Here is a 17,198-nt window from a genome sequence, read left to right on the forward strand (position 1 = left end):
CCACTGGAGAAGGACTGGCATTGAAATAGCACCTTACCTAACCCACTTTACAACCAAAAGGGTTGGTTTGAAGTACAGGCCCTGCTGTAGGGTAGGAAGGGCAGAAACCAATTTTTGCATAGCAAGTTTCCACAACAGCAATGACAATGATCAAATAATCTGTTTTTGTAATGTTGACCCAAGAATTAGTCATGGCCAGGACAGTAGAGAGGGCCTAGTGGTATTATCACTGGACTATTCATCCAGAGATTCAGGTAATATTCTGGGGCTTGAATCTTATCATGGCAGTTTGTGGCATTTTAATGCGAAAAGATACAGGAAATTAATTTTCCCTAACATCAGTTGTGATGCTAGATAACTCTTAACTGCCCTCCGGATGGTTAGGGATGAGCAATCAATGTTGGCCTAGCCATCAACACCTACATCCCATGAATGAATAGAAAAAAACTCTCTGTTCTTCTTCAAAGTAATTCTAAGAGTATAAAATATAGGAGCAGTATTAAGCTGTTCAGCCCATCAAGTCTGCTCTACTGATCATGGCTGATATGTTTATCAACCCCATTCTCCTACTCTCCGTAACCCTTGAACCCCTTACTAATTAAGAACCAATCTATCTCTGTCATAAATACACTCAATAACCTGGCCTCCCCAGCTCTCTGTGGTAATAAGTTATACAGATTCACTACCCTCTGGTCAGAAATTCCTCCTCATCTCAATTCTAAAGGGTTGCCCCTTCACTCTGTCACTGTGCCCTCGAGTCCTGGTCACTCCTTCTAGTGAAAACATCTTCTCCATGTCCACTCTGTCCAGGCCTCTGAGTATTCTGCAAGTTTCAATCAGACTTTCCCCTCATTCTTCTAAATTCCATCGAGTACAGGCCCACAATCCTCAACTACTCCTCATATATCAAGCCCTTCATACCCAGGATCACTCGTAAACCTCCTCTGGGCCCCCTCCAAGGCCTATCCATCTTTCCTAAGTTACAGGGTCCAAAACTCACGTATTCTAGATGTGGTCTGACCAGAACCTTATACAGCCTCAGTAATACATCCCTGCTTTTGTATTCCACCTCTCTTGAAATGAATGCCAACATTTCACGTGCTTTCCTAACGGCCAACTGAACCTGCATGATAACCTGAAAACAAAATGACCTAGGATTCCTAAGACCTTTTGGATTTCCAAAGCATTTCCCTGTGGAATCTTTCACACCCATTTGTGAGGGAAACACAGCCTCTGCTTAATATCTCACCCCTGAGTTACAGCAGGAGGTCTGCACTGGAGAGTCAACTTTGATTTTTTGTCTCAACTCCTGGAGTGGGGCTTGAACCTATAATCCTCTGAACAAAAATACAATATAACAAGAATATTAACCTAAATTTTGGTGGGACTCATCAAAGAATGATGTCAACCAGACTGTTGGAAGAACTATTCTGAAAAATGAACCACTTCGAATCCTGTAGCACAGTGGTATGGTGGCTCAGCGGTTAGCACTGCTGCCTCACAGTGCCAGGGGCCCAGGTTTGATTCCACCTTTGGGTGAATGTCTGTGTGGAGTTTGCACATTCTCCCGGTGTCTGTGTGGGTTTCCTCCGAGTGCTCCGAATTCCTCCCATATTCCAAAGATGTGCAGGTTAGGTGGATTGGCCATGCTAAATTACCCCATAGTGTCCAGGGATTTGTAAAATAGGTGGATTAGCTTTGGGAACTGCGGGGCTACAGGGATTGAGCAGGTTTGGGTGGAATGCTCTTTGGAGGGCCGACATGGACTCAATGGGCCGAATGGCCTGGTCCCATGCTTGTAGGGATTCTATGTCAACTCTTCTATGTGTTTGGAAACCCAAGGCTAGGCTCAATTGAGGGTAGTTGATATTGCAGAATCCTCTAGTTACAACCTTTTTTTTGGTTGGGTTAATGCTTCCTATAAATAAGCATGGAGGGGAATGTTACAGAAAGTCATTAAGAATTCATCCATTATTGTCACTATGGAAACATGAAATCCTTAATCAAAGAGTCTCCACTGTACCTTCAGAAACTCCAACTCAGCCTCCTCTTCAGACAAATTAAAGTATGTGGAGTGGAGTCGAGGCAGTTCCTCCTTTATACAAGTCAAAGCCATTTTCTCCATCACACTGGGAGGAATATAGTGTTCAACACGATAGTAGTTCTTGCCATGCACCTTTGTAAACAGAACATGCTTTCTGTTATCAGCCCATGTACTGTGTGTTCAATCAAAGTGACCACCTTATTCGCTCTCACTCTTATAAGTGCTCCAATCTGCCATAGTTTACTTGCCTGTGCATGATAGAAAGGAAGTGAACCCCTCTGGATATTACAGATCTTTCGCATCCTTGACTCCAATTATCATTCTAGGAGTCAGAATGTTGACCCAAACTTGTGATCAAACTGGTCCTTTTACCACCGTACACTTGACAGTGAAATGCTGGTTTAAGAAGTGTTGTTGGAGGAGGTTGGGAGGGGGTGGGGTGGCAGGTGGGGAGTTCTGGTATCCCTACTTCAATTATCCAGCTGCTTCTCATGAGCTAGACACACCCTGCTTGTGGCAAACAGGCAAAACCAGGCTGTGATACACTGTATGAAGCAACAAGCTGCTGACACTCTGGGCTTGATTACAACTCTGGATGAATATTTAATGAATTGAAATTGGGCTCTAATATTGGTCTAGACTCATGTTATTAAAATGGAGTCTCTTGCATGGCACATAATGTAATCATAGACTTTGTGGTAAGTGCCATTTTCAGAATACCATAAATTATGATCTGAGCCAATTTCAGCAAGTCCAATACAATCGATATAAAATACAGGATTGCAAATGGGTTTTGTTCTTCAGCCCATCCACAAGTCCATTTGTAAGTTGGAACACAATGCAGGAAAATATAAAAGAGCCATTTGTAAGGACAGAAAATGTTTCCATGTCAGCTCTTTAATGTTACACATCTGGGTAAGACTGTGTTTGTAAGCACAAGCATTTGTAAGTCAGATGTTTGTAAAACGTAGACCGCCTGCATTCCAAGTGCAATCATGTAGACAACTGGAAAAGAAAACCACTGAGCAGCTTTAAGAAATCTTGCAGAAACTGAGACCATTGATTAATCCTAATCATTCTGGGAAAATATTGTAATATTTTGTGATGAGTACATCAGCTGTAATTCTTTAATGGTTTCTATGTGCCTCCAAATAATGGTTTTGTGCTGAGCCAAGTTTAAGCAGACATTAAATAGGATAATCAGGGTTTACAAAAACTGTTTTCTTCCCACGAGCTCTTATTACTGGTATTAGGCTTAAAAACACAACTGCACTTTATTTTTAATGGTATAGGGTAGAATGGCACCACAAAGTGAACAATTTGCCACTGTAATTTTATACTTCAGCAGATTAATTATTATTCTGTGAGCGATGGAGGTAACACAAGAAAATAAGAGAATGTCAACTTTGAATATAAAAGAAAATAAAACCCACTCACCAGGGTGAATTTTAATAATACACATGAAGTAATTCAAGGATGAGATTAAAAGAAAACAGGCTATTTCTTAAAGTAGCTGAGCTATTTGTCTTGTAAATACAGGAAGATGTGAGTCACTGAGTGGAATATGGTGCTGAAGTAATGTTACAGACTTGTCTCTGTTATCATCTATACAGGATGATGGGGTCAGGAGATGGCCATTCAGTCCATTCAGTCTGTTCCGCCATTCAATAAGATCATGGTGAGCTACAGCCTAATCCCTTACTTAATACTTCCACAGCACAGCAGCAGCAGTGGCAAGGCCATCACCTGTGTCCCAGTGTAGTGCAAGGTCAATCTCATTGACTGGGAAAAGGGGAGGAGTGAGGGGGACTGGGCTTTCTTGAATTGCTGCAGACCAGAGAGTGGTGGGCTTGTGGAATTCATTGCCGCAGAGTGCAGTGGAGGCCGGGACGTTGGATGCCTTCAAGGCAGACATCGACAAATTCTTGATCTCAAAAGGAATCAAGGGCTACGGGGAGAGTGCAGGAAAGTCGTGTTGAGATGCCCATCAGCCATGATTTAAATGGCGGAGTGGACTTGATGGGCCGAATGGCCTTACTTCCACTCCTATGTCTTATGGTCTTATTTTATAGAATCCCTACTGCACAGGTAGAGGACATTCGGCCCACCGAGACCACACCAACCCTCTGAAGACCATTCCACCCAGATCCCTAATCCCACATTTACCATGGCTAACCCATCTAGCCTGCACATCCCTGGGCCCTATAGATGATTTACCAAGACCAATCCACCCTAACCTGCATATCTTTGGACCACGGAAGGAAACCAGAGCACCCAGTAGAAGTCCACACAGGGGAGAATGTGCAGATTCCACACAGACGGTCACCTGAGACAGCATTCAAACCCAGGTTCTTGTTGCTGTAAGACAGCAGTGCTAACCACTGAGCCACTGTACCACCCAGTGATCTGTGTTGACCGGTGTTGTTGCCATCTGTATTAATATCTCACAGTGGCTCCAGTTGTTTTCGTGGCACTCCTGTGAAATCACATGCATTAAATATGCCACATTGATGTTAGGTTGTTCTAAGGCACCAACTGCCCATCTACATTATTTCAGCTTACACTGTTAAATGTTGCTTGGCTATGTTACATAGAATAGAAATGAAGAGCAGGACTAGGCCATTATGGCCTTCAAGCCTCCTCTGCCAATCAATAGGATCATGACTGATCGTCTATCTCAATGCCAAACTCCCACTTTATCTACCCATACCGCTTGTTGCCTTTAAAATCTAGAGATTAATCTGTGACTGTGGAGGAATCACAACTGAGCCCAATCTACAAGTGAGGTCTTTTACAAATGAAAGGTCAGGTTTTGGAATTAGGGTTGGATGAGGGCGTAAAAGGATGGGTTAGTAAACTTGCGGATGCCACTAAAGTCAGTGGAGCTGTGGGTAGTGCAGAAGGAGTTGCAGGTTACAGAGGGACATAGATAGGCTGCAGAGCTGGGCTGAGAGATGGCAAATGGAGTTTAATGTGGAAAAGTGTGAGGTAATTCACTTTGGAAGGAGTAACAGGAATACAGAGTACTGGGCTAATGGTAAGATTCTTGGTAGTGTGGATGAGCAGAGAGATCTCGGTGTATATGTATATAGATCCCTGAAAGTTGCCACCCAGGTTGATAGAGTTGTTAGGAAGGCGTAAGGTGTGTTAGGTTTTATTGTTAGAGCGATTGAGTTTCAGAGCCATGAGGTTATGTTGCAGCTGTATAAAACTCTAGCGCAACTGCACTTGGAGTATTGTGTACAGTTCTGGTCGCACATTTTAGGAAGGATGTGGAAGCATTGGAAAGGGTGCAGAGAATGTTGCCTGGTATGGAGAGAAGGTCTTATGAGGAAAGGCTGACGGACTTGAGGCTGTTTTCATTAGAGAGAAGAAGGTTAAGAGGTGACTTAATAGAGACATACAAGATGATCAGAGGATTAGAAAGGGTGGACAGTCAGAGCCTTTTTCCTTGGATGGAGATGGCTGGCACGAAGGAACATAGCTTTAAATTGAGGAGTGATAGATATAGACAGATGTCAGAGGTAGGTTCTTTACTTAGAGAGTAGTAAGGGCGTGGAATGCCCTGCCTGCAACAGTCATCGACTCACCGACTTTAAGGGCATTTAAATGGTTATTGGATAAACATATGGATGATAATGGAATAGTGTAGGTTAGATGGGCTTCAGATTGGTTTCCAAGGTCAGTGCAACATCGAGGGCCGAAGGGCCTGTACTGCGCTGTAATGTTCTATGATTCTATACCAATGAGGTTGGAAAGATAATGCCAGGACTCTGCAACAATGAAGGAGCAGGAATATTTGTTGAAGTCAGGATGAGGAACCCCGGGGGTGTTCCCATGCACTTTCTGAATTAGCCTTTTGTCAAGGGTGTTACTATATTGGAACAGTGACTGTTTAGTAGCTAATTAATCTATTGTTCTGCTAAGTTTTCCAACAGAGTCACAGCAAAGCCAATTCTTTTCTGTATTCTTTCCTGTTTTTTTTTAATTAGAGAGTACGAATAAAGGGACAACACAGTGTGGAGCTGGAGGAACACAGCAGGCCAGGCAGCAGCAGAGGAACAGGGAAGTTGACTTTGCAGTTTGGGACCCTTCTTCAGAAATTTCCCCATTTCAGAAGAAGGATCCCGAACCGCAAAGTCAACTTCCCTGTTGCACTGCTGCTGCCTGGCCTGCTGTGTTCCTCCAGCTCCACACTGTGTTATCTCAGGCTCCAGCATCGGCAGTTCTTGCTATCTCCGAGTGTATGAATAAAGTGTGTTTTGCTTAACATTGAGTGGTTTGACCAATTGAATTCCATTTGGAATGCAACATCTTACATTTATCTTTAAAATAAGAAAATGTTAGGGTCTAGGCTACCTTCTTAATATATTTTGAAAGGGTTTGTCTGGTTCATAATGGTTTGAAGTGTTGCATTTAGTACAATTTGGAAAAGAACAATGTGGCTCATTAATGAGCATGTACCCACCTCAGAAATGTAATCTCCGTACTCTACCTGGAGAGCCAGGGAGGCAAGCAACAGAGCTGTCTCGTCACTACAGTACAAACGCTCCTCAAGAATGTCTTTCCTGAGTTGTAGGTAATACTGATGTCGGGTGAGGCTGTGCCTACAAGATAAATGGACATTAATGAAGCCTTATATTGTCTAGACACTTTGGGCTGCTTTGAGCAGATGAATTTGCAGCTGGGTAATTTCTACCTTGTTGTCACCTGTGAAGGTTCAGGCCTGGCTGAAATGGTTGCACTCCTCCCAAGTCTGAAGGTTTGGGGTTCAAATCCCCGATCCAGAAGCAGGTGTGAAAATATAGTCAAGTGTCTCAATGCAATACCAAGGGACAGCTGTACTGTTGAAGCTGCTGCCTTTCAGATGGGGTGCTAAATCATGGCCCAATCTGTTCTCAATAATGGTTCTAAAAGATCCTGTGGCACCACTTCAGAGACAAACAAGAGGCATTTCCCCAGTCAGGTGACCAATGTTTATCCCACAACTAAAGTCATGGCAATTGAGGAGTGTGTTTTTTATCTCGCCTGTTTTTCAGAACTTACTCTGTGTAAATAGGCTGCCATATTTCCTACAACAATGACACCCAACTCCAAATGAAGACCTTCCCTGTGAACTACTGCGGGATGATGTGAACAGTGCTATATAAATTTAACTTTGCTGTCTTTCTGGTTCCCTTGAGAGGGAATTGGATTTATCTGAAGCTGACGTGGATGCTGTCAGGTATTTGTTCATTTGTAGGTATTTAATTCTATACTTGCCATCCAAAATCCAGGCAACAGAGTTGCACAGCTATTGGAAGGATGTTGTGAAACTTGAAAGGAGTCAGAAAATATTTATGAGGATGTTGCTCGGGTTAGACGGTTTGAGCTACATGGTGAGGCTGAATAAGCTGGGCCTATTTTCTCTGGAGATTCGGAACCTGAGGAGTGACCTTACAGAATTTTATAAAATCATGCGGGACATGGATAGGGCGAATAGTCAAGGTCTTTTCTCCAGAGTAGAGGAGTCCAAAACTAGAGAGTATCGGTGTAAGGTGAGAGGGGAAAGATTTAAAAGGGGCCTAAGGGACAACTTTTTCACATAGAGGGTGGTGTATGTATGGAATGAACTGCCAGAGGAAGTGATGGACGCTGGTACAATGACAACATTTAAAAGGCATCTGGATGGGTACAGGAATAGGAAGGGTTTAGAGAGAATGGATCAAATGCTGGCAAATGGGACTAGATTAATTTAGGATATCTGGTCAGAATGGACAAGTTGGCCCAAAGGGTCTGTTTCTGTGTTGCACATCTTTCTGACTCTATTTCAGCTGGCATTCAGCTAGCCCTCTGAAGTATTTGTTTTCAATAAATGATTTGCTCCAATGATCCTCAATTGATTCAAGCTTAGTGCCATCTCAACGACTGCCCAAAAACATTCTTCACTCTTCTCCTCTCCTGGCCTCCAAACACAAATCCCAGCCTCTGGTTGGTTCTGCGACTTCCCAGTTCGGCCTGGCAACTTCATAGCCGAGTGACCTCCTGGCCTAGCACCTCCCAGCCTGGTGACCACCCAGCCTGGCACCTCTCAACTTGGTGACCAGCCAGCCTAGCACCTCCTTGCCTGGTGACCACCCAGCCTAGCACCTCCCAGACTGGTGATCTCCCGGCCTAGCACCTCCCCGTCTGGAGACCACCAAGCCAAGCACCTCCCAGACTGGTGACCACCCGGCCAGGTGACCTCCCGACCGGGTGACCTCCCAGCCTAGCACCTCCCAGCCGGGCGATTTTATTTTTAAACTATGGCAGTCACAAGATCTTTTCAGCAGCAGAAGGGTTGCAAGCTTAAGTAAAGGATTCCTAGGTGACTTTCTGTGAAAGCCCTCTGGATGTTGTTCCCTTCTGCCTGTCAGAATCTGTGTTTGAATTTATGTTTTTGCTCAGGGGTGTGTCTATGGGATGTTGCTATACTGGAACAGTTAATTAGTTAAGTTACTGTATCGGGTCCATTAAGTTTTCCAATAGATGTTATTCTAAATTACACTTTCTTTTGTTCATGTTTCAATTGTAGCATTTAATTAAATTTTGTTTCACTTAAAGCCAAGTAGTTTGACCATTTACATCCCACCTGGAACACCCACTGCACATTTACCTTTAAAATAAGAAAAAGTTAGGGTCAAGGCTACTTCCTTGAATATTTTGAAAGGGTCTGGCCTGGTCCATTACAGGTAACCAAGTGGACTTGTCCAAAGGCAGCACACTAAGCAGAAAGTGATTTTCGACAGCTGTCACCCAAGGTCCTTCAATGCCTTCTACTGTAGAAGTTCAGGTCAATGTGAGGTGCGAATCAATTGAAAAGTAAACACATTTATCACGCAGTTCCTGCATCGCCGCATTTTCACACAGTTTTTTGACATTCGCATGTTTTGAGTCAGGTCAAAATCAAAATGAAATGTGATGACCTACTGAGTCTGGAACTGTGTGCAGTTGCAATTGCCAGCTAACACTGTCTTGAAAAAGAAGCCAGTTTAAGAGGGGCAACTGAGGTTCCAATGCCGTGGGACATTTCTATCAGTTTGTCCAATAGCAGCCTTCCATTGAGTGGACAGATATACATCTTATTTTGGAAGTTAATGGAAAGCTGGAAAGAGTTCACTGGATCTGCCAAATATGGTTCAGTGAGTAAACAATATCCAGAAAATTGTTTCTCAATGGCACAGTCTCTTAGCAGTACAATGGATCAGGTATAGATCATGGGATTCTGAAAGCACTCTGTCATTAATCACGCAATGCTTTGGGAATGGAATTGCTTCTCTCCATTCTTGCCAAGTGTACATTAACATTTCATCCGAATGGTGTTGTACGTGACACCAAGATGCCATCAATTTACAGCTTTCTGATTGTTAAATGGAAAGAAATATATTATCTAGATTTTCTGTTACCCAAGTGATGGTCCGCGAATCTTGAGAAGGGTGTAACAGATAACAACAGCCCCCATAATTCATTTACACTCCTGAAATCACTCTCTTGTGCCTAGTAATTGGTACCTATTCTGATCCAGGAATAAGGGATTTTAGCCAAAAGGCAAGAGCTGGGTCTTTTCTTCTTGAAACAGAGGGCAGTGAAGGAAGATCTAATAAAGACGTACAGATTTGATGAGATGGGCGTGGAAAAGATGTACCCATCAGTTGCTATAATGACTCAGGAATATTTATGTTCTGGGGAAAGAGACTGAGGAGGAATTTGCAGAAGGAGTTTTTAAAGCGGTGGGTGCTAATGGTCTGGAAACCCCTGCCCTTGAGGATGGCGATAGCACAGTCGATCCACGATTTCAACAGGAAATTGGATGGGCACTCAGAGGAAATAAATTAATCAAGCCTCAGGAATAGAGTGAGGAATGGGACTGATTGGGTAGCTGTAAAAAGGCCCAGCATTGTATGGATGGGCTGAATGGCCTTTTCCTACATTGTTCTGGCTGTGATGTCAACAGGATGGCTAATTCATCACAGAGAACCTCAAACCTCTGAACGAGAACATGTAGTTATTCTGTTACCATCTCCCATTGTAAGAGTCACATGCCAGTAATGATCAAGATCTTAAAGCAGAGGTGGCTGAGCTTTATCTTCTGGGGCTCCATACTCTGAGGGATGCACAGAGTGGAACACATACCTAAATCATAAATGTTTGCTCCCATAAAACTGCTAACATATATTCAAGGCTGAGATAGATTTCAGTCAGGCAATCAAGGGTGAAGAGGAAAAGGCAGGTAAGTTGAAGATTGTTAGATCAGACATGATCTCATTGAATAGTGAAGCACTCTATGGGCTGAATGGCCAGCATCTGCTCCCAAAGCTTATGGCCCACTGCTCAAGGTACAAGATCCCTCCGGCCTGCTCTAGTATTTTAGGCAATGAGGTCAATACGACTGTGACCTCATGCCTTTGCAAATCTCGGAACATGTGTCTTAAACAGGCCAAATTCCGGCAAATGAGACTAGATCAGTTTTGGATATCTGGTCGGCACAGATTCTGTTCCCCTGCTTTAGAACTCCATAAGTCTATGACTCTATGGTATTAATACTCATAAATTTTAACATCCAAGACCTAGTGAGAGAGAGGGAGAGAGAGAGAGAGGTATCTGAGCTGTCAGGTATTCAAGCAGGGGGACCCTGTACCACTCTCCTCCAATACTTCGACATCTTATTTTCACACACATGTTTGTGTGCTGAATGACTGAACTTCTATTCAGAAACAGGACCATAATTTATATACTTTAGGAGGCAGCTCCAAATTTAACCAGAATTTTATTTTCAAAAACTTTGGGCCAGATTGCCTCATGTTCCAGAAAATCCTCGCTTTGGGGATTAGGTAGTACATATGTGGTCATTCAGTCTAAACGTTCCATGCCAGATGGCCTGAGGCTCCTCCCATCTTCATCAACAAAATCTGTCATTGTAATCCTCCAATTCCCTCTCCCTCACATGATTCTCCAACTTGCTTAAAAAACGCTTCTATTGTCTTCACTTCAACCACTCCCTGGAGGAGCAAGTTCCACATTTTCTCTAATCTCTGGGTAATTTCTTCTGTATTCACTCATAGTGACTACCTTCTATCAACGGTCTCTAGTTTCAATCTTTCTAAAAGAGAAAACATTCTGTCTGGAAGGAAGGTGAAAAGGCCCAGGTCTGAGGAAAAAGGGCCTTTCTAGCATGCCCTGTGGGCCAAGTGGAACTGTCATGTTTCCTCTTCCCTCTAAACCAACCCACAACAAACCCTGAGATAGCAAGAACTGCAGATGCTTGGAACTTTCCTGCTCCTCTGATACTGCCTGGCCTGCTGTGTTCCTCTAGCTCCACACTGTGCTGTCACAACAAACCCCTCCCAGAGATAGTAGGAACTGCAGATGCTGGAGAATCTGAGATAACAAGGTGTGGAGCTGGACGAACACAGGAGGCCAAGCAGCATCAGAGGACCAGGAAGGCTGACGTAGGCCCGAAACGTCATCCTTCCTGGTCCTCTGATGCTGCTTGGCCTGTTGTGTTCATCCAGCTCGACACCTTGTTATCTCAAACCCCTCCCAGTCCCTGTTTACAATCCACATAGGGCTGTCCAGCCATTTCTCTATCGGACACTATCAGTGCAGCCTTCAATTTATTTCCTTCTGAACAGTTTAAACCGTCATCCCCTCCAAGGAGTGTGAAACTGATTATGCATCAACAGACTCAGCAGAATGATTATTCCAACTGCACTGCATTACCTCCCTACTGTGAAATTAAACTCAAGAAATCTACTGATTTCAGGCTCAAGGGAGTGATTTCAGGAGAGTAATCTAATTTTGGTTAGGAAGGAGACGGTTGAATAGAATCATCAACCACTTGAGCTTCAAAGGATTTAAATTTCATTTCTTTAATTTAGTCATGCCATCAGTCACCCCCTCTCCAAGCAGTGATGTGCACTGTCAGCATAATTCTCTGTGGGGAGCATCCGTTCAGAGGTTGAAATGCAGGTGATTAGACAGCAGGAAGCACTATTACAGGTGCTAGGGTGCCCTTGGGAATGGGGCAGAGCTTAAACACAGTGTCACCTTCTGGGGTTTTCTGCTTTAAGTCACAGGGTTAGAATTTATTTTGTAAAATTGCGCCCGGGTAAGCGTCGGGACACTGGGAATTCACGAGCAGAAACATTTGCTTCATGGGTCAGGCGCAAAGGCCATTTGAGCAAAACGTCTCCTGTCTTCTCACCTGAGGTTGGTTGTGAGCAAAGAATTCTGGGCATGGAGCAGAAAAGATGAAGAAAAATTCAGCGGCTACTTACTGAATTAAACTGAAGTTTTCAATGAAGAACTTTATTCGGAGGAACAGTGTGAAGTTTACGAGTGTAGTTTTCTTTTTGGGTTGATCCTTCCATCCACTGGGTGCCACCTTGTACAGCTTGGTAAAATGGTCAAGAAAAAAGAATTCTTTATCTGTAAAATGAAGGGAAGTGGGAACATCCCAAAGGTTAGGACCAAACAGGTGACAATGCCAGGAGAGCTGTTTTAGCTAAGGACCTTATTGAAATACAGGTTCCAGATCTCTCCATTATAACTCCTGCACCAAACAATTACTTTTGAGAGGGTCTGAGAGAAACAAATAGATAGAGAGGCAAAGAGCTCAGAAAGATAGCATGAAGGAGATAGATAGGAAGATTGAATGCAATCAGATATAACTAGCAAAACACAGCATTGCAAAGATAAAACGTCTAAGAGAGGGCACGAAAACTCTGACAGCTAATTAGATAAAAAAAAAGAAGAAGCAGAGGTTGACAGGGAGAGCAGTATGGAGATCCCTTGTGACTCAGAGAGCACATCGCCTGATGTGGTACCGAGCCAAATGCACTGACTCTCATTTTTAATCTAAGAGAGGGAGCAGTCAGACTCTAAGTGTCAAGGGAAAAATCAGCTGGGGCTTCTGTACCCAATCATTTTAGCTTATCTCATTTGGGTGTACTGTCACCTCTGAATTAGAAGGCTGTGTATTCACACTTCACTTGGGAGCTGAACATATAGGTTACAAGGATATTCTGAAGCAATGCTGCGGAATTGGAGAGACCATCCTTTAGATGAGAGGTCCAGAGAATATTATATATTCCAATGCACTATCTAAAGATGGGCAGGAACCTTTCTTGATGCCTTCATTCAGGGTTCCACTGGAATAATCATAGGGAAGACAAATGGGCCTTACAGCAAGTGTAGTGTTGATTTACTGGTTCTCCAAGGATTAAGATATGAGGAGACTTAAAATAATCTAGGATTGAATCTTATAATTTAGACATTTAGAAGGGTTAAAGGGCGATCTGCTCCAAGTTTTTAAGATATTGAGGAGAAAGTGAAATTAATTGGGAGATGCTATTTCCACTAGGTAGGGAATATAGGAGCAGTTAGAGTCTGAAAAAACAGGGCTTCCCAACAGGACCACAAAATCCAAGTGTGTAATTCTACGATACGGCTCAGACCGTATTACAACAGCCATACTTCCACTCTAAATGACCTTGTTCTCATGTTCTCACAGAAGGGGTCACAGTGGAAAAAGGTTTAGGATGCACCGGCCTAAACATTCGAACCACGTCTTTCTAAGGCGAAATTGGGAAAATCATCTAGATACACAGAGGATGTTAGATGTTTGGAGCTCGCTTTGCAAACAGCAATTGGTGCTGAATTAATTGTTAATTTTAAGACTTGAGTTTGACAGATTTGTGTCAATTACATGATCGGGGACAGTGTTAAACAATATGGAATTAGCCAAGAATCCCATTGTTTGCAAAACTTCCACAGAGATCTAAATGGTCAACTCCCCTAATAATTAGTCATTTCTCACATTGTGGCTCAACGAAATTTGCTCTTCATGAAATGCCTGCATGTCACTAAATCTCAAAGCAACTGACTGCAAGTGCATTAGAATTTCAGAGAAATGTGATCAGGTGGGGATGCGGCTCAGCTCTGCTGTTTTTCATATCACTAGTCTTCCAGCATCACCAATGCCAGGAATCTCAATCTCAAACTACATCCAGCACAATACAAGTTTCCACAGCAATAATAACATCAAGCAACTCAAGATAATAAAATGTGAGGCTGGATGAACACAGCAGGCCAAGCAGCATCTCAGGAGCACAAAAGCTGACGTTTCGGGCCTAGACCCTTCATCAGAGAGGGGGATGGGGAGAGGGAACTGGAATAAATAGGGAGAGAGGGGGAGGCGGACCGAAGATGGAGAGTAAAGAAGATAGGTGGAGAGAGTGTAGGTGGGGAGGTAGGGAGGGGATAGGTCAGTCCAGGGAAGACGGACAGGTCAAGGAGGTGGGATGAGGTTAGTGGGTAGCTGGGGGTGTGGCTTGGGGTGGGAGGAAGGGATGGGTGAGAGGAAGAACCGGTTAGGGAGGCAGAGACAGGTTGGACTGGTTTTGGGATGCAGTGGGTGGGGGGGAAGAGCTGGGCTGGTTGTGTGGTGCAGTAGGGGGACGGGACGAACTGGGCTGGTTTAGGGATGCAGTAGGGGAAGGGGAGATTTTGAAACTGGTGAAGTCCACATTGATACCATATGGCTGCAGGGTTCCCAGGCGGAATATGAGTTGCTGTTCCTGCAACCTTCGGGTGGCATCATTGTGGCAGTGCAGGAGACCCATGATGGACATGTCATCTAGAGAATGGGAGGGGGAGTGGAAATGGTTTGCGACTGGGAGATGCAGTTGTTTGTTGCGAACTGAGCGGAGGTGTTCTGCAAAGCGGTCCCCAAGCCTCCGCTTGGTTTCCCCAATGTAGAGGAAGCCGCACCAGGTGCAGTGGATGCAGTATACCACATTGGCAGATGTGCAGGTGAACCTCTGCTTAATGTGGAAAGTCATCTTGGGGCCTGGGATAGGGGTGAGGGAGGAGGTGTGGGGAGAAGTGTAGCATTTCCTGCGGTTGCAGGGGAAGGTGCCGGGTGTGGTGGGGTTGGAGGGCAGTGTGGAGCGAACAAGGGAGTCACGGAGAGAGTGGTCTCTCCGGAAAGCAGACAGGGGAGGGGATGGAAAAATGTCTTGGGTGGTGGGGTCGGATTGTAAACGGCGGAAGTGTCGGAGGATAATGCGTTGTATCCGGAGGTTGGTAGGGTGGTGTGTGAGAACGAGGGGGAGCCTCTTGGGGCGGTTGTGGCGGGGGCGGGGTGTGAGGGATGTGTTGCGGGAAATACGGGAGACGCGGTCAATGGCGTTCTCACATCCCTCACACCCCGCCCCCGCCACAACCGCCCCAAGAGGCTCCCCCTCGTTCTCACACACCACCCTACTCCCCTTCCCCTACTGCATCCCTAAACCAGCCCAGTTCGACCCGTCCCCCTACTGCACCACACAACCAGCCCAGCTCTTCCCCCCCACCCACTGCATCCCAAAACCAGTCCAACCTGTCTCTGCCTCCCTAACCGGTTCTTCCTCTCACCCATCCCTTCCTCCCACCCCAAGCCACACCCCCAGCTACCCACTAACCTCATCCCAACTCCTTGACCTGTCCGTCTTCCCTGGACTGACCTATCCCCTCCCTACCTCCCCACCTACACTCTCTCCACCTATCTTCTTTACTCTCCATCTTCAGTCCGCCTCCCCCTCTCTCCCTATTTATTCCAGTTCCCTCTCCCCATCCCCCTCTCTGATGAAGGGTCTAGGCCCGAAACGTCAGCTTTTGTGCTCCTGAGATGCTGCTTGGCCTGCTGTGTTCATCCAGCCTCACATTTTATTATCTTGGAATTCTCCAGCATCTGCAGTTCCCATTATCTCAAGCAACTCAAACTGAATTCCTCCAAACTGAATGAATCACCACAGTGAGTTTTTGCCAATCAGGCCTGTTGGCAAACCATTAAGGAGGCTCTAAAATCTATGCACTTTTGTAAGACCAAGGGCACTAATGTGCCTGTTTTCAAAGATTTTAGGTTTTTATATTTGCTGCACAAAGGAAACTGTTAAATCCTTCTTTTCGTTTTTAAATAACATTTTCAAAGTTTAAAATTGGGTCACTGATGGTGGATGAGACACTGATGAAAAATGCCTATTTTTTTGTGGTAAACCAATTTTCAGCTCTATTAATAAATCAGCACCGGGTTACTTGTTGTGTCAAGGGATATCTGTTTCATGCAAATTTTTTAATACTCTGAAACATGGCCTGATTGTACACATTCATGACAGATTTTATGTTTGACAATTTGCAAATGGGTTTGTGCGGAAACCTGATGACAGAATTACTTCTCAAAACACAAATAATTTTCTGTGTGCTTCGTAGCCAAAGCAGGATTACTTACCTGTATTGTATGGGTGTGGCAGGATATGCTAACGGTGCTGGGATCGTGAGCCAGAATTTGCAACTTAGAGTCATTACAAGTTTTAAGAATACATTCGATAGAGGCAAAGCTACAAAAATACAAGTGCACTTGTGGACATCGGGTAAAGTCTAGGATTATGGTCGGATCTAGTTCTTCTGTTAACATTTAATGTAGAAGGTGAATATCTGAAGAGTGAGGATGTGAGGGTCTAACCCTAACCCTAACCCTAACCCCGAACTCTGAATCTACCTACTTAATAAGAGATGATCATGAGCCATTGGGAAGTCAGAGGTTAGAAACTGTGCACAGAGTAAATCACCTCCTAACTCCTCACTACTCTGGATGGGGGCATTTCCAACACTAGGTGCTTGGCACTAAAGAAAAGCTACCCCCTTGATTGACAGCCCATTTTAGCCCTCAGCATTCATTCTCTGTGCCACTGATGCACAGTGGCAGTAGTACACCTACAAGATTCAATGCAGTAATTACCCAAAGCTCCTTAGACAGCACCTTCCAAGCTACTGACCCCACTAGAACAACAGGAATATCTCCACCCAGTGAACTATGGCAGTCCAAAACATTTGCTCACCAACTTCTCCAAGGCAGCTTGGCCTGGCCTGGCCAGCGATGCCCACATTTAATCTCTAAAATACCCAATGTTTTCAGAAGACAAGGAGAAAGAGCTGAGAAGAATGACAGCAAGTGTACTCTTCAAATTTCTGACATACTCGTGCAAGTAAACATTACAAAACTACCCGTACAAAATCTGGAATTTGATCATCTTCATCTTGAATGCTTGAACAATTCATGACTCAACTCATCACCCAATGCCAAGAGAGGGCCTGC

At 44.4% G+C, this 17,198-nt stretch overlaps 1 protein-coding gene across 2 annotated transcripts in view; it reads right to left on the bottom strand.

The window, feature by feature from the left end:
* Positions 1–17,198, bottom strand: part of ptpn20 (protein tyrosine phosphatase non-receptor type 20) — a 389,207-nt gene that overhangs the window by 203,530 nt on the left and 168,479 nt on the right. For both annotated transcript variants that reach the window (XM_048563379.2, XM_059640399.1), the window contains exons 12-14: positions 12,340–12,490; positions 6,513–6,651; positions 2,024–2,176 (exon numbers count right to left, since the gene is read on the bottom strand). In XM_048563379.2, coding sequence (XP_048419336.2) covers positions 2,024–2,176; positions 6,513–6,651; positions 12,340–12,490 — 443 coding nt within the window. The remainder of the gene's footprint in view (positions 1–2,023; positions 2,177–6,512; positions 6,652–12,339; positions 12,491–17,198) is intronic.

The sequence above is a fragment of the Stegostoma tigrinum genome, chromosome 37 (genome assembly GCF_030684315.1).
Source record: "Stegostoma tigrinum isolate sSteTig4 chromosome 37, sSteTig4.hap1, whole genome shotgun sequence".
Classification (NCBI taxonomy): Eukaryota; Metazoa; Chordata; class Chondrichthyes; order Orectolobiformes; family Stegostomatidae; genus Stegostoma; species Stegostoma tigrinum.